A 22,017-nucleotide genomic window follows, 5' to 3' on the forward strand; every position below is an offset into this window, starting at 1 on the left:
TTTAGGTCTTGAAATCTCTTCCAACTCTGGTGGCTATTATGTCTCTCAAGCAAAGTATGCCTTTGATCTACTCACCTGTGTTGGTCTTACTGATAGGAAGGTTGCCTCCACACGTATTGAGACAAATGTTCGTCTCACTCCCCTAGGCGACATTCCTCTCTCTGATGCCACACTTTATCAACACTTAGTTGGAAATCTAGTCTATCTTAGTTGAAAAATCTAGAAATCCCCTAGATGTTGATTTATGATTATGTATCAATTTTAAGCAGTAAATAACAATCACAATCAAACAATCAAGACAAATCGACACAATGATTTTACGTGGAAAAACCACAATTGGACACCTCCAATTGTGATAAAAAAATCACGGGCAAAAGCCACAAAACAATCCATTAAAAAGACATAAATGAATTACACAGGTATACTCTCAATTACCTAGTGAGTCCACACCCGAATTGAACCAACCCCTATGTGCCTCTTCCAGCCCCGTCTTCACCTCGGAATTGTCTTGACTATGAGCCACTCTAGAATCCACCAAAGCTTCAGACTCGAATTCTTTAGAATCCACCCAAGAACAACTCTCTCTTTTGTATAGAATAAACAAACAATCCTTTGATGTATCCTTCTTAAACCATGAGTTGAATACTAAATGAAACATCAAAGAAAACTAGCAAAATAGCCCCAGATATAAAACCTAGAACCCAAGAAGAAGATCTGGAGGCGTTAACCTAGATTTGGACTGAAACACGTATTTATAGAAATCTGTTCTGCGATCTCCACTCGAGCGCCGGAATGGCCGCTCGAGCGGGACGACGCTCGAGCGCGGAAAGTTCCGCTCGAGCGGGAAAAAACAACATCCAATATTTTTGTAGGCGATCAAACTTCTGAGACCAAGAGTTCTCCGCTCGAGCGGGAAAATGTCCGCTCGAGCAGACAAACAACTTCGAAGGCAATTTTTCATTTTGCTTCGAGGGCACTGCCCCTCGACCCCGCCTGGTCGCTGCCCCGGACCCACCAAAGGGCGCTGTCCCCTAGACCCCCGCGAGCTGACTGGGCAGCTCGATCCCCGTCATAGTCAGCGAAGCGGCAATCTTGAATGAATTAACACCACAAACTTCTCTGCAAAGCACGATTCGGGTTGGATTCACATCTAATAAACTCATAGCCTCACTGAAATAAAAGTGCGAAAATAAGTACAACTGAAAGGAGTTTTGTCAAACGGGATTGCCAAAAATAAAACCTAACATCAGTGTTACCTGATCGGAAATCGCCTATGTTGTTCATCTTGTCAATCTATTCTTGGCATCTTCATGCTCCACCCAATCAATCCTTCATATCCTTCAATACGTAAAAGGTACTTTATTTCATGGACTTCATTATTCTTCTCATTCTATCTTAGAATTGCATGCCTATATTCCGATGCCGATTGGGCAAGTGATCCTACTGATCGCCGCTCTACCACTAGATATTGTTTCTTTCTCGGTGATTCCTTCATTTCCTAACGTAGCAAGAAGCAAACTATTGTTTCCAGATCCAGAACGGAGGGAGATTATCGTGCTCTTACAAACATTACGCTAGAATTATTTTATGGCTTCGCTGGTTACTCGAAGATTTGGGGATTACTTATTCCTCCACTACTATCCTTTGTTGTGACAACCATAGTGTGATTCAAATTGCTCACAACGATGTATTTCATGATCGTACCAAACACATTAAGATCGATTGTCACTTTATTCATGAGCATGTTGTTTGTGGTACTATTCACCTTCGTTTTATTTCTTATGTCGATCAAACTGCTGATATCTTCACCAAAGCACATCCACCTGGACGTTTTCATGCTTTACTTGCCAAACACAAGTTGTTTGCTCAACCACCTTGAGTTTGAGGAGGGAAGTTAGAATATGGGTGTTGTTGGAGGTTTTTTTGGCTAAAATAGGCAATAAAGACAAAATACGCTAAAATAGCTAATAAAATAAAATGTCATATTCAAATCATAATCATTCTATTTTTTCTCTCACAACCATCAAGTCACTTACCAAAAAAATATATATCAACTATCATTCCAAATATAACTTTTTTAATTATGTTAAAATAGTCAAAAAACCAACTAAAATAGTCAAGTTATCAAATCAACCCAATATTATATGTATATATTATGATATTATCGAATAATATATATATATCCAATATTATATATAATTGGATTTGTAGAGGATTTGATTTGGTTAGATTCGATTTTATTCTATTACTGTAGATAAGTTATCTGTATCACCATACTTAAGCCTTATCCTTCACTATATAAAAGGCCTTATATTCATATGTTTATTATTTAACTTAATATATATTCACTCATTCTCTCATTTGTTTATCATATTTAACTACATATATTCATGCACAAAGATTGTATATGATAGTGGTTGTACCTGGTGAGCACTTAGATTGATGGGTTCAGGTTTAGTAGGCGTTGTTGGTTCAGGGATGGTTCCATGTTGCTTCCTTCCAAAACTCTTGATAGAGCTTGCTCTGAGTATTTCCTTTTTTTTTGTTCTTCTAATGGGAATAGTTCCTTCTGGGCACCTTCCATTTAAGTGCCATAGCTGAGTAATTGACTTTGATATTCCTTCATTGGACTTTGGAATGGACTCCTTGTTCTCTTTATATAGCCCTTCTGGGTGGTAACTTGGCCTCATCTATTATTGGCACAAAACACTACATTAGAAATAGGTAAGCTTTAGCCTGAACAGTAAGACTCTTGTAGTTAATATTTGGAACATATTTGAGAAACAAAAACATTAAAAAATGGGTAAGTTTTCACCCTAATTGTAAGACTTGTGCTGTTAGAGAAAGCTAAAAGCTGAAAATTGAAAATTGAAAATTAAGTATTAAAAATTGAATAAAATTTATTAAGTTAAAAAGTTGTTTAATAAAAATTTAAATGCTGAACTAAAAATAAATTGTTTGATATGTATAAGATTATATTTGAAATTTATTTTTTTCAAATTATATATTTTAATTTTTATATTGTGATGGTGGTGGTAATAGTAGTGATAGTCGTAGTGGTGGTGGTGGTGGTGGTGGTGGTAGTGGAAGCAGTAGCGATGGTGGCAGTGGTGGTAGTGATGGCGGTAGCATGATAGTAGCAGTAGTGGTAGTGATAGCGGTAATGATCATTATGATGGTGGTGATGGCAACGGCATGGTGGTGGTGGCAGCAGTGGCATGATGGTGGTGGTGGTGGTGGTGGTGAGATTATAATAGTATATATTGATATTTATATTTAGTATTTATAAATTCAGTCAGAATTAAATAAGTTTCATATGATTTAAAATTTTCTTAAATTTTAACCTACATTTTAAGAGATAATTAAATTTTTAAGTGATATCAATTGTAATTATCATATAAATTTAACCGATTATCACTTAATATATTCAATTTTAAGTACTGAATTATATTATCCAAAACTCCGTAATTAGTGCCTGAATTGGTGGAGTGGTCTGTCCATTAGGCAGTTAAACAACAGTTGAAGAGTTCATACTTGAACAGATCTCAAGTTTTTATGACTCTTAATATTAATATTATATACCGTGCTATTAAGCAAAAGGTTGGGTGAATTTATTTATTTATTTTTTAATTTGTTCGAGTTTAAAAATAAACTTGACAAGGTCCACGCTTAAATCATTCCATATTTGTACTTAATTAAATATATAAAAGACATGTACTAAAATATTCTAGATAAAATGAAATTTATATTTTGGCCCCCAAAATAGTCATGCGTTAGAAACCTAACATCTTCCCTCTAAAGTTGATTGTAAAATTATTTAGTAAGTGGACTAAAAATATTATCAATTGAAAAAATATGTAACAAATTTTTTTTGGTAACTCGTTTAGTAACATGTTATTTTAGTAATTTTTTAAATTTTTACGAAAAAATATATAAAAAAGTAGAGAGAGTGATGTGACAACTTATAATAACTTTTTGACTTTTTAGTTAAAATATATAGTTGACAAACGAAGACGAAAACAATAAAAAATAAATTTATATAAATTAGAAAATTTAAAAATAAATATCAAAAAGGTTTCATTTAAAATTTTGTTTGATACCGCCACAAATAGTTGAGCAGCCTTGCTTGTGCAAATTCGGGTCACATAATAAATAATTTCTCCACAAATACAGATAATATTGTCAGTGCAGGCTTTGAGAGAAAGCCGGGCAAACAGCCGTTTTGGGCCTCAAAAAATTGGTTGAGAAAAAGGCCCCAAAAAAATATCAACTATTATACTTATTAAAAGAGGCCCACAAAAAAAAACCAAAAAACTTGATTAAGGTGGTGAATTATTTGATGGGGGTGTTTGTTTCAGCTTTTCAGAGTCAACTTATGACTTTTAGCTTTGAAAAAGTTATTTTGGACTGTTTGGTTAAACTTATTTCAAACAGCTTTTGATTCTAACAGCTTATTTTAACTCAAAAAAGCTGATTCTGAGAAGCTGCTCACCCCTTGCTTCTGATTATCAACTTCTGCAGTGGACATGTTAATTTATAGTTGTACTCTTAATTTTTTTTATTTTTTATTTTTTTAAAAATAGAAAAAGACTCAAATGGACTATAGATTATTATTATTATTTTTTATGAGAAATGTAGACAAACAAAAAATAAAAATTAATTGAAAAAACTATTTCACAGTTTATTTAACAAACACTACTCAGCAACTTAAATGTATAATCTAACAGGTACACCAAACAGATTAACAACTTCTGATTAAAGTCATAATCTATAATCTGTTAAGTTATAATTTATAAACTGTTTAAACAGCTACACCAAACGGGGCGGATGTATGGTTGTTTATCAAATGTATAATATTGACTATAATTATTACAATTGCTTTTGAAAAAAGAAAATTACATTCGGTCAACTATGTTATAAAAAAAAATTGAATGAATTTTGCTGATAAGTTTAATTATGTAAACTTGATTATTAATCTTACCATTAAAAATGCAAGAATGTTGATGTTTAAGTAATACTTTGTTATATAGTTTGTACATTTTTGGGGGATACTATACTACTCTAATTTAGGCTATTTTGGTATTTAATTTTGTTATATGTTTAAATAAAATTTTAATAGTTATATATAGACGTAAATTTTTTGTGAAAAAACATAGTTAAAATATCAGTGCATATTACAAGCTTCTTTTGAGAATTTCTTTTTTCCATGTATAAAGGGCCTGTATTAAAAACTTGTTTTGGGTCCCTAAAAAGTCAAAGCTAGCATTGAATATTGTGTATGTCTTGTTGATTAAAAAAAAGTTACATATATCTTGTCCTTCAATGAATCCGGATCTTCGGTAGCACTCTCCTGTGGCCCTCCCTGTCGCCCTCCAAAACGACGTCGTTTTGGAGGGTTTTTTTTTTTTTTTTTTTTTCTTTTCTCGTCTTCTTCTTTCTCTTGACCCTCCTCTCCAACACAGAACCAACCCATTTTTGCTCTGAATTGCACAGCTATGATTTGAACCCATTGCAATACCTTCAAATTCGAATGGTAAATGAGAAGGAACATCAAGCTGTCCACTTGAATTGCTTCCTTTGAAGATCAAAATCCCAGTCTGTGTCAATCCAAAAGCATGAGACACCCCACATGGTAAGATTACCAAACTCCCTCTGAATCTCATCTCCAATTTCACTCTCTCCCCAACAAACAACTCTACTGTTATTCTTCAATATCCCACAAGGAAACCTCTCTGCTTCATCTTTTTTTTACCCACAAACCCAAGAACTAATTTCATCATCATCATCATCATCATCATCATCCTCCAGATCTGCCTCTCTGCTTCATCTTTTTTTTACCCACAAACCCAAGAACTAATTTCATCATCAGAATAATCATCATCATTCACAAACCCAAGAACTAATTTCATCATCAGAATAATCATCATCATCAAACCCAGAATAATTATCATCATCAAACCCAGAATAGCCGATCAAAAAAAAAAATCATCAAACCCAGAATAATCAAATTTCAAACCCAAGAACTAAAATCAAATTTCATCATCATCATCAAACCCAGAATAATTTCAAACCCAGAATAATTTCTGTCTTTGTTTTTTTTTTTTTTTAATTGAAAAAAAAGATGTTGGGGGAGATGGGAAGGGTGTGGGAGTTTTTGTAGCATTGAATTGTTTGGGTGGGTTGGCCGGCGACGATGACGCAGACGGTAGAGGAAGTGATGGCGAGGGTGGAGGAGGTGGAGCGTAGTGGGGGAGGAGAGACAGAGTTCGAAAGAAGAAGAAGAAAAGTCCTCAGCATAGACTGAAGAGAAAGAAGAAGAAAAGAAAAAAAAAAAAAATACACAGCGGCTCCCCTCCCACCACCCTTCTTCTTCTCCCTTTCTCTCTCTCTTCTTCCCCTCCTCTCCCCTCCCCTCTGGTTTCTGTTCTGCAGAAGAAGAAGAGGCCTCTGGTTTTCTTCAAAAATCAAACACAGACCGAAGTGAAGAGAAAGAAGAAAAAGAAAAGAAAAAAAAAAAAAAAAACCTCCAAAACGACGTCGTTTTGGAGGGCGACAGAGAGGGCGATAGGAGAGTGCTACCGAAGATCCGGACTCGTCCTTCAATAACGCTATACGTATCACCTTTTCGTATGATCTCATATGTCCAGTGATTGTAGTCAGGAGTTTGAATGAATGGATCATTTGGCATGTTATTAAAGTCATGTCAATTTTTTAGTTACACAAGTTACCATGTGCGCCAAACATTAAAATTTATACGAGATCATATAAATTTAGGCTCCGTTTGTTTCATTAGATATAAAATAAAAGATATAATATGATATAAAATTTAGTCAAGATATATAATAAATAGGATATAAGTATTGGATAGTATATCCCCTAAGTCATGTTTGTTGACTTGATATATAAGATTGGATATATATTATGCATGTTTGTTTTACAAAATATATTGTGAGATATAACAAGTAATTTTCAAGATTGCCCTCATAATATTATATTATATTATATTAAATAATATTATATTATATTATATTCAAAATTTATATTAAATTATATTATATTAAATTAAATTAAATAATATTATATTATATTAAATTCAAAATTTTACATTAAATTATATTAAATTAAATTAAATTCAATAATATTATATTATATTAAATTCAAAATTTGTATTAAATTATATTATATTAAATTAAATTAAATTAACTAATATTATATTATATTATATTAAATTCAATAATATTTAGGATAAATTACAAACACTCCCTCGAGGTTTGGTGAAAATACAGATTCTTCCCTGAGGTTTGAGAAATTACATCCCGCCCCCTGCGGTTTATATTTCCATAACAAATTATCCCCTGAGATTTTTATTTTCATACAGATTCTCCCCTAATTTGTTATGCAAATTTGACCCTCATGAGGCAATTTGTAATTTCTCAAACTTCAGGGGAGAATCTGTATTTTCACCAAATCTCGAGAGGGTGTTTGTAATTTGCCCTAATATTTATATTATATTAAATTCAATTCAATAATTATATTATATTAAATTCAAAAAAATATATTAAATTATATTATGTTAGATAGACAAAATGGTAAATTGGACTTTTTACATCATATCCCAACCAAGGGGATATGATATAATGGGGGGGTGGTATTGTATATCCTCCACTTTTGGGGATATACAATCCCACCGGATATTATAACCCTTTCAAAAAAAAATTGCAAATATGGGATATATGGACCCCACCGGATATAATATCAAATCCCAATCTTCATATCCCCCAATCAAACAAGGCCTTAAGGACAAATTATTCAAATAGTCTATACAGTTTACACATTATGTCATTTTGGTCCCTTTAATTTTAATTTGTTCGATTTTAATCTTAAATTTTGAATTCTATATCATTTTGGTCCAATTGAAAACGAAAGTTAAGAAATTAGACAGAAAATTTGCTCGTGAATGACATGTGATTGGTTTCCAATGGCACAATAGGCATTTTGTTTTCCCTTTCCCTTTCAGTTTCTTCCTACACTTCTCTCTCTCTCTCTCTCAAGACCCTAACAGTGCCATTGCCTTGAAGAAGTCGAGATCGACCAAAGCTTTCTTCCATGGTGACAACGGCGGGCGAAAGAACCTCGCAAGGTCCACCACCACCACCTCCGCCACTCCTCTTCCTCTTCTCTCATACATTCTTCGATTGTCTCTCTACTCTCTGTCACTAGCGCCGGCGGCGGGGGAAGGAACCTCGCAGTAGGAATGGCAATGGGGGGCAATTGGGTGGATATTAATTCCCCATCCCCATTCCCCTATAATAAATTTTTCTCATTCCCCATTTCCCATGGGTACTACCCTCCCCATTTTTTAATGCGTATGGATTTTTCCCAACCCACTTTTATCCCCATTTTTATTTTTTATATTTAATGATAACAACCACTTTTTTTTTTTTTTAAGGTTCACACCAAAAACTAAATATACCTTCAATCTTTTTTCTTTCTTTTTTAATATATTTAATGTTAACAATTTTAATTTTTTTTTTTTTAAGGTTCACAACAAAAGTTAAATATACCTTTAATCTTTTTTCTTTCTTTTTTAATATATTTAATGTTAACAATTTTTTTTTTATTTTTTTTTAAGGTTCACAACAAAAGTTAAATGTACCTTCAATCTTTTTTCTTTCTTTTTTAATATATTTAATGTTAACAATTTTTTTTTTATTTTTTTTTTAAGGTTCACAACAAAAACTAAATATACCTTCAATCTTTTTTCTTTCTTTTTTAATATATTTAATGTTAACAATTTTTTTTTTTAAGGTTCACAACAAAAACTAAATATACCTTCAATCTTTTTTCTTTCTTTTTTAATATATTTAATGTTAACAATTTTTTTATTTTTTATTTTTTAAGGTTCACAACAAAAGTTAAATATACCTTCAATCTTTTTTCTTTCTTTTTTAATATATTTAATGTTAACCATTTTTTTTTTTTTTTAAGGTTCACAACAAAAGTTAAATATACCTTCAATCTTTTTTCTTTCTTTTTTGATATATTTAATGTTAACAACCTTCTTTTTTTTCTTTTTTTTTTTTTTTATAAAGGTTTTAGCTAAATATACCTTCAATTTTTTTTCTTTCTTTTTTAATATATTTAATGTTAACCATTTTTTTTTTAAGGTTCACAACAAAAGTTAAATATACCTTCAATCTTTTTTCTTTCTTTTTTAATATATTTAATGTTAATAACCTTCTTTTTTTTCCTTTTTTTTTTTGTTATAAAGGTTTTAGCTAAATATACCTTCAATCTTTTTCTTTCTTTTTTAATATATTTAATGTTAACAACTTATTTATTTATTATTTTTTTAAGGTTCACAACAAAAGCTAAATATACATTCAATCTTATTTTATTTTATTTGGTTCAACAACAAAATCATATACACATTAATTAATTAATTAAAAAGTTTGTTTTATAATAATCAAATATATAATTTTGAGACAATCAAAAAGTTTGTTTGAAGAAAGTATTATAAGACTCATATTAAATTGCATCAGGGCATAAACAAGGAATTGTTTGTTGATCTCTTAGCCACAGATATTTAAGACATTAAATCGTCTTTCTCTTAGCAAATTTGAACCATTCATTTTAATTTATCCAAAATCTAATTATACCTTTAACAAATCTGAACCACTCATTTTAAGATATCTATGCATTACCACACTCAATCCATCCTCCATCTTCTTCCTTTAGTCCCCCACGAATTTTGTTATTTGTTACTTTTAAAAAATAAAAAATATTTTTTCAATTAAATTTTTACTAATTTCACAACACCATCACCGCTATTCTCACTTTCACTGTCACACTACCATCACCATAGCCACTACCATCATCACTGCCGCCATCACCCCACCACTATGTAACAATCTCTACTTTCACCTTCGTTCCATCACCACCACCACCAAATATAAAAAAAATATTTTTTAATTTTTTTTATAAAAAATATTTTTCATAAAAAAATATTTTCTATCTATATAAATGAAGCATAACATTGGGAAACAAGCTGATTTTAGTTAAATCTGTTCATAACTAAGAAAAATTCTTTTAATTTAAAAAAAATTATTTAGTAAGACTTTGTATCCCCTTTTTGTTTTTCTAGCAAATAAATCTTTGTACCCATCATTTCTAACCAATTACCACTCATGCTTGTTTTGATTATTTACAATTTCCTTATTTTCAAATACATTCATATATATATATATATATATATATATGCTGTATAAATTGTGTGATAACATAAAACAAATAGATTCATACTCGTTAATTGAAATTTCAGAACAAGCAAACCATTCTGAAAATTATAATACACAACAAAATAAAATAACATAGAAAAGCAAACCGAAACCTACACTAGACAGTGTCCTTAATTTTTTTAAATAAATTTTAAAAATTTTAGATATGCATAAAATTTGTCAAGAATAATGTGACAATGTTAATTAATGTATATTTGATTTTATTGTTGAGCCAAATAAAATAAAATCAGATTGAATGTATATTTAGTTTTAGTTGTGAATTGAAAAAAAAAAAAAAATGGTTGTGAACCTTAAGAAAAAAGAAAAGAAAAAAGAGTAAATGTATATTTAGCTTTGGTTGTGAATCTTAAAAATTAAAAAAAAAAAATGGTTGTGAACCTTAAAAAAAAAATTAAAAAAAAAAGAAAAGAAAAGAAAAAAGATTAAATGTATATTTAGCTTTGGTTGTGAATCTTAAAAATTAAAAAAAAAAAATGGTTGTGAACCTTAAAAATAAAAAATAAAAAAAATTGGAGGTATATTTAGCTTTGGTTGTGAATCTTAAAAAAAAAAAAAAAAAAAAAAAGGTTGTGAACCTTAAAAAAAAGAAAATTAAAGAAAAAAGATTAAATGTATATTTAGCTTTGGTTGTGGATCTTAAAAAAAAATAAAATAAAATAAAATAAATAAAATAAAATAAAATGGTTGTGAACCTAAAAAAATAAATAAATAAATAAATAAAAAGATTGAAGGTATATTTAGTTTTGGTTGTGAATCTTAAAAATATATATATATATATATATATATATATATATATGGAGAAATTAGTGGGTACCCATCCCCAACCCATCCCCTGTGGATATTTAAAGAATATCACTTACCCTACCCAATGGATAAGAAAAAGAAGAGAAAATCCATGTATGTATTTGGGTTGGGTCTCCATGGATACCCACAAGGTATGTTATCCATTGTCATCCCTACCTCGCAAGGTCCACTACCACCACCACCTCCACCTCCGCCTCCGCTTCCGCTTCCGCCACTTTTCTTCCTCTGAGTGGAATCGCCGACAGCTTCACCTCTCTCTTCACTTCCCTACGCTTGGCTCTCTCCAAGGTCAGTCAGTCAGTCAATTTCGTATAATCTTCTTCAACTTCTCTGTTATTCACTGCAATTGTTTATGAAATTTCTAGGGGGCAACTCGGGCGGGTTCGGTCGGGTTGGGGGTCTGCCCAAGCCCGACCCGAATTGTATTTGGCACTGCCCAAGCCCGTCCAAGCCCGACCATGAACCCGAACATTGTTGCCCAAGCCCGACCCAAGCTTTGTATTTTGAACTTGGGTTGCCCGAATTGCCCGAATTGCCCGAGTTCAGAAACCTGTAGGTAGATCTAAGGGTAGACATAAAAGATGCTAATCTAATGGTAGAAAACTAACCAAAAAAAAATAAAAAATAAAAATTAAGACTAACTCTTTTACTTAATAGAAGACTAACCAAAAAAAAATAAAAATAAAAATTAAGACTAACTCTTTTACTTAATTTATATATATTACATAATTTATTAAATTATATATATATTATATATTATATATTATATAATTTATATAATATATTAAATTGAATTCGGGTTCGGGTTGCTCGGGTTGGCCATTGATTCTGCCCAAGCCCGGCCCGAATTGCAATTCGGGCATCAAAAATCTGCCCAAGCCCGTCCAAATTACAAGATATAGTTGCCCAAGCCCTAAAAAAACTCGGGCTGGGCTCGGGTTGCTCGGGTTGAGCCCGCCCGAGTTGCACCCCTAGAAATTTCTCGTCCAAGTTTGTTTAATTGGTAGTTTCATATTATTAGATTATGTCTTCATTGGAAGAAGAATAAAAACGAAGTCTTTTCTATTCGAATTGTTCTGTTTCTTTAGACGGGAAAATTTTGATTGTGATGGTGATGGTGATGGTGATGGTAATGATGGGGGAATAATTCAATTGTTTATGAATATATTATGATCCAAGTCTGTGTAATTGTTAGTTTCATATTCTCAGGGTTGGTTTGGGATATCCTAAAAAAGTGTACTTTTTGACTTATTGGTGGGTTTGGGTTGGGTTTGGGTTGGGTTTGATGTGATGTGTTAGAGAGGTGATGTGATTTAAATAAGATTATGTGACTTAAATAAGATAGTGACTTTTTGACTTTTTGACTTATTTAGTATATGCCAAACTAGCCTTCAAATTTTGTGTTCATTTGAAGAGGGATAAAAATGGAAAACTGTGCATTTGGTTTTGGTTGAAAATGAGGACTTGCTCTTGGAGGAGTTCTGTTTCTTTAGTCAAGAACCATAGTTCTAAATCGCGGTATCGGGTAACGTAACGGTATCGATCGCGGAGTATCGGTATCGGGAGTATCGACCGGTACGTATCGGGTATCGGGCGTCGCGGCTGTGAAATTTCAAAAATCATTAGCAATCCCTCTAAAACTCAATTTTATGTATTTTTTCACTCTTTTAGCCTTAATTTATCATATTTTAATCAAAATTTTGATATGTAAATGCACTTTTGACTCATTTTCAACTAAATGATATGTATTTATATTAACCTTAATTAACTAATTTATTTTATTTATTTTTTTTTTTGATCGATTTTAATGCAGTTTCAATCAATAATCAGGGTGACTCTAGTCTCATCCCCCATCAAGCAAACAAAAGCTGTTAAATTTTTTTATTTGTATTATTAATATTTTATTATATATAGTTTGGTTATTTAAAAAAATCAAGAAAAAAACCATCCCATACCATAATATAAATAAAAAAATAACCAAACACAACTTACCAAGCAAACAAATTATAAACCATTATAAACAACTAACCAGAAAAAAAAAATAAAAAAAATAAATTATAAACAAACCAAACGCAACCTACCAAGCAAAACCATCCCATACCATAATATAAATAAAAAAATAACCATAAAGAAAAGAAAAGAATAACATAATATAATATAAACAAACCATTTGAAGAGGAAAAAAAATAACATAATATAACATAAACAAACCAAACAAAGCAAACCGGACAGCAACAAACCCATTTGAAGAAGCAAAACCATAAAATAATATAATATAACATAATATAATATAAACAAACCTATCAAAAGCAAAACCATTTGAAGTGTTCAGCCAAAGCAAAAAGCAGAGCACGAAACAAATGTAAACAGAGCATGAGAGAAAAACCTTCAATGAAGGAACTTGAAATCGGTGATGGTTTGGGTTCGATTCGATGCTTCTCCTTGCAACACTTTACAAGATCGATGCCCCTGGAAGATGGATTTGGGTTTGATTGGGGAGTTGAGTTTGGTCCGATTGAGGGAAAACTTTGGGGAGTTGAGTTGAGTTTGGTCCGATTAGGTTTGATTTGGGTTTGAGGTTTGGTCCGATTTGATGCTTCTCCAGGTGATTTGTTTTTCCATGTGACTTGCTTTCCTCAATTATTTTTCCATATGCTTTGCTCGTTTTTCAGCCGAATCGGACTATATCGGAATTGGAACGCTCACGTATCGGATACAAGCCGATACGTAGCGGGAATCAGCCGTTACGGACGCGAAATTCATTCTCACCGGTATACCGGTGAGTATCCGACTCGGTGGTGGCATATTCCGGTACGAACCGGCCGGTACGGAACGTACCGGCCAATATTTAGAACCTTGTCAAGAACCGATTTTCCAGCAAAAATTGATGGTGGATATCTTTGTTGCAACTTTACGATGAACCATTTTTCCTTATTTGGTATGGCGAAAATGTTGAGTGAAAATTTGATGTATACAGTTTGTTTGACATTGTTGAAGTGGAATCGCCGATTGAACTGGTTTAGCCGTGTAGCTGGAACTGATTTGCAATGTGGGTGGGTATGGCTTTGCTGGCGACTAACCGATGCAAGTTTGTCTTTTCCGACGTAACCTTGCCTCTTCTCCGATACTGGTTTGGTTCTACTCCGACTCAGGCTATGTTTTGGTAGGTTCAAATTTATGGCTACTGAGAGGGCAATTTTTGGGAAAAACTGGGCCGAGCTGCGAGTTGGGCTTTAAGGCCCAAAAAAGCGAAGGATTAAGCAAAAAAGGCCGTAATGGTTACTCCGGCCTAGGAGAGACAGAGTTACTCCGGCCCAAAGGAGGTGGAATTACTTCGGCTTACGAAGTAATAGAGTTACTTCGGCTAGAGTTACTTTGGGGAGCAACTTGGAGTTAGACCGGCCTTAGGGGCATACCGGTTTGAGAGTTATGCCGGTCGAGTCAGTGGTTCGGTCCGAACATACCACGGTTCAGGTATTAGAGAACCGAGATATGATAGCATGAAGAAGAACCGAACAACTGTTAGTACGGCCTACTTGGTGGCTCGGCATAGCCATTTTTTACTTCGGTCAAATAGAAGTTCGGCCATAAAGAGAACCATCCCACTTGGTTTAAGCAGTGGGGGAGGGTGTGAAAGGATAAGCATTATCCTTAGGAGAATGAATCCTAGGAGGACTCTGCATGGAGAAGTACAAGTCCTACTAGGATTGTGCCACGGGAAACTTATAAAAGCTCACAAGCATCACCTTGGAGGAGGTAATTGAACACAATCTTTCTGAGAACTTAGAGCTTTGTCTATTTGTCAAGTTTTCTGACTTAGGCATCGGAGCGGTTCCCGGCACACACCCGCCGGCTAGCTCACGTTTGTGTTTTCAGGGGACAAAGCGACGTCGTACGGAGAAGCGTGGACTTGGTCAACAGGATTATACGAGGAGAATTATTCCCTCCCCGTACAATTGGCGCCGTCTGTGGGAAGAACAGACAAGAACAAAAACCTCTTGACTAAGCTTCTCCTTTTCTCATTCAATGGCACACATTGAAGACTTGCCGCAGTCCGCCGTCGACGGACTAACTCCAGAGGGGGGCGCAAGGCGCGAAGGATTACCCTCTGTCCCTCATATGGCGGATCTGGAGCCCCAACAACATAACTCCAGGAGGGGTGGCAGGGGAAGGCGGAATAGCAGCCCTCGTCACTCTCAGAGTCCTGACAGGCAAAGGAGGAGGATTGATCCTCAAGCCCTGGAAGATCGCGTGAAGGAACAAGATGAACTAATTCGAAGGATGGCGGCGGACATGGAGGCCTTGAAACGCCAGATGAAGACTAAAGATGTGGCGACAGGAGAGGGGCGCAAGCATAAGACGCCCCCTCGCCACTCAGAGAATCGTAGTAGGAATACTACGCCCTCCCAAGGAGAGAGCAGAAGCCACAGGACAGGCGACACTCACTCCTTGTCCTCAAGGACTCGTCACTCTAGGTCTGAGAGGACGAGATCCGAAAAATCATACACTGAGGGAAGCACGTATTGGCCTTCACATTCACACCAAACCAGATCCAGACAAACCGAGCTACCCAGGTCATCCGACTTACGAACCGTGCTAGAAGAAAAAGCACGATGCAAGGAGGATGCCAGGGCAAGGGATCCACACCGAGTTTCGGCCTTACAACGGTTGGCTCCTCGGACGCACGGAAGCGTCGAGGTTGGAATGCCAATACCGCGACCGGCCTACGAACCAACGGACAAGGCATTGGCAAGACTACAGACCTCGCCGTTTGTCCCAGCGATCGAAAACGCACCCCTACCATCAGGCTTCCTTCAGCCGAAGTTCAATACATATGAAGGGAAGACGGACCCGTATTCACACTTGAGCCACTTTCGCCAAGTCATGGCCGTGTACAGGCAAAACGAGGCCTTAATGTGCATACTTTTCCCATCAAGTCTGGGCGACCTGGGCTTGACTTGGTTCGAAAAGCTCCCAGAGGGTAGCATAGCCTCCTGGGCCCAATTGGCAGAAGCGTTCGTAACAAGGTTTCGGACAAATACTAAGACACCGGTGGAGATAGACCAGTTACTCTCCATCGACATGGGTGAAAAAGAGACCCTCAGATCTTACAACAGTCGCTACTGGGAGACATTCAACCAGATTGGAGACTGCCCCACCAATCTAGCCATTGCGCAATATAAAAGAGGCCTACCAGTAGGAAACCGATTAAGGGACTCGATCACCATGACGCCACCCCTCACCATGGAGGCCCTGATGGAAAGAGTGCATCAGCACATCAGGGTAGAAGAGGATGGCGCGCGTGCTAAAGCAAGATCAAGCACGACCGCAGCACCGGAAAAGAAAACCCCTGCCAAGGTCAACACGGTTGACCGAAGTAACAAGAACGGACGTGGCAGACGAGATAACGGAGAAGACCCAGACAAAAGATGGTTGAGAATCCGCACTGCCATAACAACGGTGTTCAAAAAACCAATATATCGGATTCTGAGCGAAATCAAAGACAAGCCTTTTGTCAAGTGGCCAGCCAAGCTTGGGGAAGCTCAGAAGAATTACGACGACAGATCACGGTGCACCTTCCACAAAGAAAAGGGGCACCGAACTGAGAATTGCACGCCACTAAGACAGCACTTAGAAGAATTGGTGGCAGCAGGCCACTTGGACGAATACATTGAAGGAGGAGCGCAACCGGCCCCCCAAGATCATAATGACCAACCCAACAGAATGCCAAACGACGCACCACCACAAGGCATTATCAATGTAATTCATGGAGTTTTTGAACCTGAGCGCGTATGCGAGCTTAGAGGTTCAATCAAGAAGGCTGAACACTTTAGGGAAGTATTAAGTGCCCAACCCGCCATCAAGAAGGGGAGGACAGAGGCAACAAACGTCATGTCCTTTTCGGATAAGGACTTGGAACAAATTTACTGCCCCCATAATGATGCCCTGGTTGTCACTCTCCGAGTCAAGGATTTTGACGTCAAGCGGATTCTGATTGACCAGGGTAGTTCATGTGAGATCATGTATTACGACACATTCAAACAACTAAAGCTGCAAGACAAAGACTTGGCACCTGCAGTTTCTCCCCTGATTGGATTCAACTCCATGCCAGAGTGGCCTGTCGGCAAAATAATCCTTCCAGTCAGAGCAGGAAGTGTATCAAAACAGGTGGAGTTCTGGGTATTGAAGGTCCCCTCCACCTACAACATCATCCTGGGCAGAACATGGCTGCATGCCATGCGTTCGGTAGCATCATCATACCATCAGGTAATGCGGTTCCCCAATGATGCCGGTATAATTGAAGAAGTCTATGGCGATCAGATCATGTCAAAACAGTGCTTCGCCACAGCAAATGGAAGCCGAGCTGCCAAAGGATACGTTCATTCGGTGGAAGAACCAGAGAGTAATGAACTATTCACGGACGTCGGCAAAGAGGCTGATTAGAAAGCGGTGGAAGACTTGGTGGAGGTAAAAATAGATGAGAAGAACCCGGATAAGTTCTTCTTGCTTGGCTCATCATTATCCAGCGCTGAGAGATTAGAGGTCTTGGAATTCTTGACCTCTAATATCGAAGTGTTTGCCTGGACACCCTACGACATGCCAGGCATTGATCCAAACTTCATCAGTCACCAACTCAATGTCCACCCATCCGCCAGACCAGTCATTCAACGCACACGCAGATCGGCACTCCACCACGCCGAAATAGTGGCAGAAGAGGTAGGCAACCTGCTGGAGGCAGGAGCGATAAGGGAAGTGCACTACCCAAAATGGATCTCCAACACCGTCGTAGTGCCAAAAAAGAATGGTAAATGGCGTGTCTGCGTCGACTACAAAACGGTCAACAAGGCGTGCCCAAAAGATAGCTTCCCTCTACCAAGGATAGATCAACTGGTGGACCTAACGGCAGGGCATAACCGTCTCAGCTTCCTGGATGCATACAGAGGCTACCACCAGATCGCCATGCATGAACCAGACCAGGAGGTCACATCCTTCACAACACCAAGGGGGTTATATTGCTACAAGGTCATGCCCTTTGGCCTAAAGAACGCAGGGGCGACATTCCAAAGGATGGTCACCAAGATGTTTGAACCATTGTTAGGCAGAACAATGGAGGCTTACATCGACGACATGGTGGTCAAAAGCAAGGATAAGAATGACCATCTGAAAGATTTGGGCGAGATGTTCCAGATCCTGAAGAAACACAAGTTGCGCCTCAACGCATCCAAATGCGCATTCGGAGTTGGATCTGGCAAATTCTTGGGCTTCCTGGTGACCAACCGAGGTATAGAAGCAGACCCCTCTCAGATCAAAGCAATCCAGGAGTTGGAGAGACCAAACTCAGTCAAAGAAGTGCAGCATCTCACTGGAATGGCGGCTGCACTCAACCGGTTCATAAGCAGGTCATCAGACAGGCTACGACCATTCTTCCAAGCTTTAAAGGCCAAGTTTGAGTGGGATGAAGAATGCGACCGAGCTCTGGAAAGCTTGAAGGAGTACATGTCTTCCCCACCACTACTTGTTACTCCAGTACCTGGTGAAGAACTCTTTTTGTACCTGGCAGTCTCTCAGCACGCAGTCAGCGCGGTGTTGGTTCGTGCAGAAGGAATACAACACTTGCCCATCTTTTATGTCAGCAAGACATTATTGGGAGCCGAAACAAGGTACTTGCCATTAGAGAAACTAGCATTAGCATTAATGATGGCATCCAGAAAATTAGCGCACTACTTTCACGTCCACACCATAGTCGTCCTCACAGCCTTTCCACTAAAAGCTCTGTTTGAAAGGGCGGACTTCAGTGGGCGAATTTTAAAATGGGCAGTAGAGTTGGGACAATTCGACATCAAGTTCCAACCCAAGACCGCAATAAAAGCTCAATCTTTGGCAGACTTCGTCGCAGAGTTTACTCCTGGAAGTCATCATATCTGCCCAGTCGACCTGACTGACTCAACCGAGCTAGGGACGAAAGTTGACGCCGGAATAGCGCAACCCCTAGTGGAAGGTAGTCCATCGACCGAACTAGGGACGAAAGTTGACGCCGGAATAGCGCAACCCCTAGTGGAAGGTAGTCCATCAAGCACAAAGGCAAACCATACTAAGGACAACAAGGAAAAAACGAACAAAGGCTCACCAGCAGTTCAAACAGAGGACGAAGGGCAGACAGCCAATATGGACTTTGAAGAAAACACCATCCTTGACCCCACGGCATCGTCTGACCCTTCCACCTGCTGGAAACTATTCGTTGGAGAGATGTGGAAGCTCTTTGTGGATGGAGCATCCAACCGACATGGTGCAGGGCTTGGCATAGTCCTCATCTCTCCAGACGGCCTGGTTATAGAGCAAGCAATCAACCTTGGCTTCCCAGCATCCAACAACGAAGCAGAGTATGAGGCGCTTCTCGCAGGACTCAAGTCGGCACACTTCATGAAAGCAACCGAACTAATGATGTACAGTGACTCACTGCTGGTGGTAAACCAAATTTCTGGCGAATACGAAGCAAAGGATGACAGAATGGCCAAGTACCAAGAGCTAGTCAGAACGGAGATCAAGAAGTTTGATGTGGTAAGGATAGAACAAATTGGCAGGGAGGAAAACAGCCGAGTGGACGAGCTAGCAGGCCTCGCCTCAATGGCAGATACATCAATCCCTCATCCATTACTCGTCGACTTCTTACCAAAACCAAGCATAGAAGACCCCGAAGCAGAAGAAGTGTATTGCACAGAATTAGGGCCCTCTTGGATGGATCCCATCATCCTGTTCCTAAAAGACGGCATCCTACCAGAAGAGAAAAAAGAAGCCAACAGAATAAGGGCGAAATCGCAGCGGTTTTGGCTATCTCCATCTTTGGCATTATATAAGAAGTCGTTCTCTGGGCCTTACCTCAAGTGCGTTCATCCCAGCAAAGTAGAAGCATTCCTGTTCGAAATACATGAAGGGGTATGTGGAAGTCATCAAGGGGGAAGGTCGCTCGCTTACAGGGCTATTTCACAAGGATATTGGTGGCCATATATGCAAGCAGACTCAGAGAAATATGTGAAGAAGTGTGAAAAATGCCAGAAATTCGCGCACCAAATACATCAACCAGCAAGAGAACTCCTACCCTTAACTAGCCCATGGCCTTTCGCAATGTGGGGCTTAGACATAGTAGGACCACTTCCAACGGCACCCGGGGGAAGAAAATTCTTTCTCGCAGCAACAGACTACTTCACAAAATGGGTGGAAGCAGAAGCATTGGCATCAATCAAAGAAAAAGATGTGAAGAAGTTTGTGTGGCAAAATATTATCACTCGGTTTGGCATACCAAAAGCACTGATCTCAGACAATGGAACTCAGTTCGACGGCAGAATCTTCAGAAGCTTTTGTGAAGAATACAAGATAGAGTTCTACAATTCCACACCGGCGTATCCTCAAGCAAATGGGCAGGCCGAAGCATCAAATAAAGTCGTCTTGGATGGACTAAAGAAAAGGCTAGAGAAAGCAAAAGGCAAGTGGGCGGATGAACTTCCTCATGTTTTATGGGCTTACCGCACCACACCTCGGCGATCAACTGGAGAAACACCATTTTCCTTAGCCTATGGCATGGAAGCAGTGATCCCACTAGAAGTTGGCCTTCCCACAATTCGAAGCGAAAATTTTGATCCAGACTTAAATGGAGAAGCCATAGCCTTAGAACTCAACCTTGCAGAAGAAAGAAGAGAAAGAGCGTTGGTCCACATCGCCGCATACCAACGAGAGTTAATCAAAAAATACAGCAAAAAGGTTCATCCAAGACAATTCAAAATTGGCGATTGGGTATTGCGCAAAGTAATGGGAAACACCTTGGTCCCAGGAGACGGCAAGTTAGGCCCAAATTGGGAAGGTCCTTATAAGGTGGTTGGGTTAGCCGGCAAAGGGGCATACCACCTAGAAGACAAGGATGGCAAGGCAATCCCTAGGCCATGGAATACGGCCAATCTCAAGATATTTTACTTTTAGCTTTTCTCTTTCGAACATTATGTAATTTTCTCTTCCTTCAATAAAATGAGACTCTTTTTAGCACAGATTACTCTTTGTAAAAGTTAGCTTTCGAGACTAAGTATATTACAAGCATTCCATTCTAAGTTAGCCGGAAAAACAAACTTAGAGGTTGGCTGGATTAAACCAACACCCTTCCTAAGCCCAGGATAAGGATCCAGGCTGCAGGACATTTGGTCAGAATAACCAAATACTAGAAGTTAGCTGGAAAAACTAACTTCAATAGTTGGCTGGAATAAACCAACACTTTGTACTCCTTAGCCGAAGTAAGTGCATGACTAAGGAGTGGTTGGCTGGAAAAAACCAACTCTTGTTACTCTTCAGCCGAAGTAAGTGTAAGGCTGAAGAGTGGTTGGCTGGAATAAACCAACTCTTGTTACTCTTCAGCCGAAGTAAGTGTGAGGCTGAAGAGTGGTTGGCTGGAACAAACCAACTCTTGTTACTCTTCAGCCGAAGTAAGTGTGAGGCTGAAGAGTGGTTGGCTGGAACAAACCAACTCTTGTTACTCTTCAGCCGAAGTAAGTTCGAGGCTGAAGAGTGGTTGGCTGGAATAAACCAACACTTGTTACTCTTCAGCCGAAGTAAGTTCGAGGCTGAAGAGTGGTTGGCTGGAATAAACCAACACTTGTTACTCTTCAGCCGAAGTAAGTGTAAGGCTGAAGAGTGGTTGGCTGGAATAAACAAACTCTTGTTACTCTTCAGCCGAAGTAAGTGTGAGGCTGAAGAGTGGTTGGCTGGAATAAACCAACACTTTGTACTCCTTAGCCGAAGTAAGTGCATGACTAAGGAGTGGTTGGCTGGAAAAAACCAACTCTTGTTACTCTTCAGCCAAAGTAAGTGTGAGGCTGAAGAGTGGTTGGCTGGATTAAACCAACACTTAGTACTCCTCAGCCGAAGTAATTAT

At 37.7% G+C, this 22,017-nt stretch overlaps 1 protein-coding gene across 3 annotated transcripts in view; it reads right to left on the reverse strand.

Moving 5' to 3' along the window:
- LOC114260887 (protein neprosin) overlaps positions 1-22,017 on the reverse strand; it is a 61,280-nt gene that overhangs the window by 31,926 nt on the left and 7,337 nt on the right. For all 3 annotated transcript variants that reach the window (XM_082916132.1, XM_082916131.1, XM_082916130.1), the window contains exon 3: positions 2,424-2,690. In XM_082916132.1, the coding sequence (XP_082772258.1) occupies positions 2,424-2,690 (267 nt within the window). The remainder of the gene's footprint in view (positions 1-2,423; positions 2,691-22,017) is intronic.

This window comes from Camellia sinensis, chromosome 2 (assembly GCF_055761805.1).
Source record: "Camellia sinensis isolate YWXY chromosome 2, ASM5576180v1, whole genome shotgun sequence".
NCBI classification, from domain to species: Eukaryota; Viridiplantae; Streptophyta; class Magnoliopsida; order Ericales; family Theaceae; genus Camellia; species Camellia sinensis.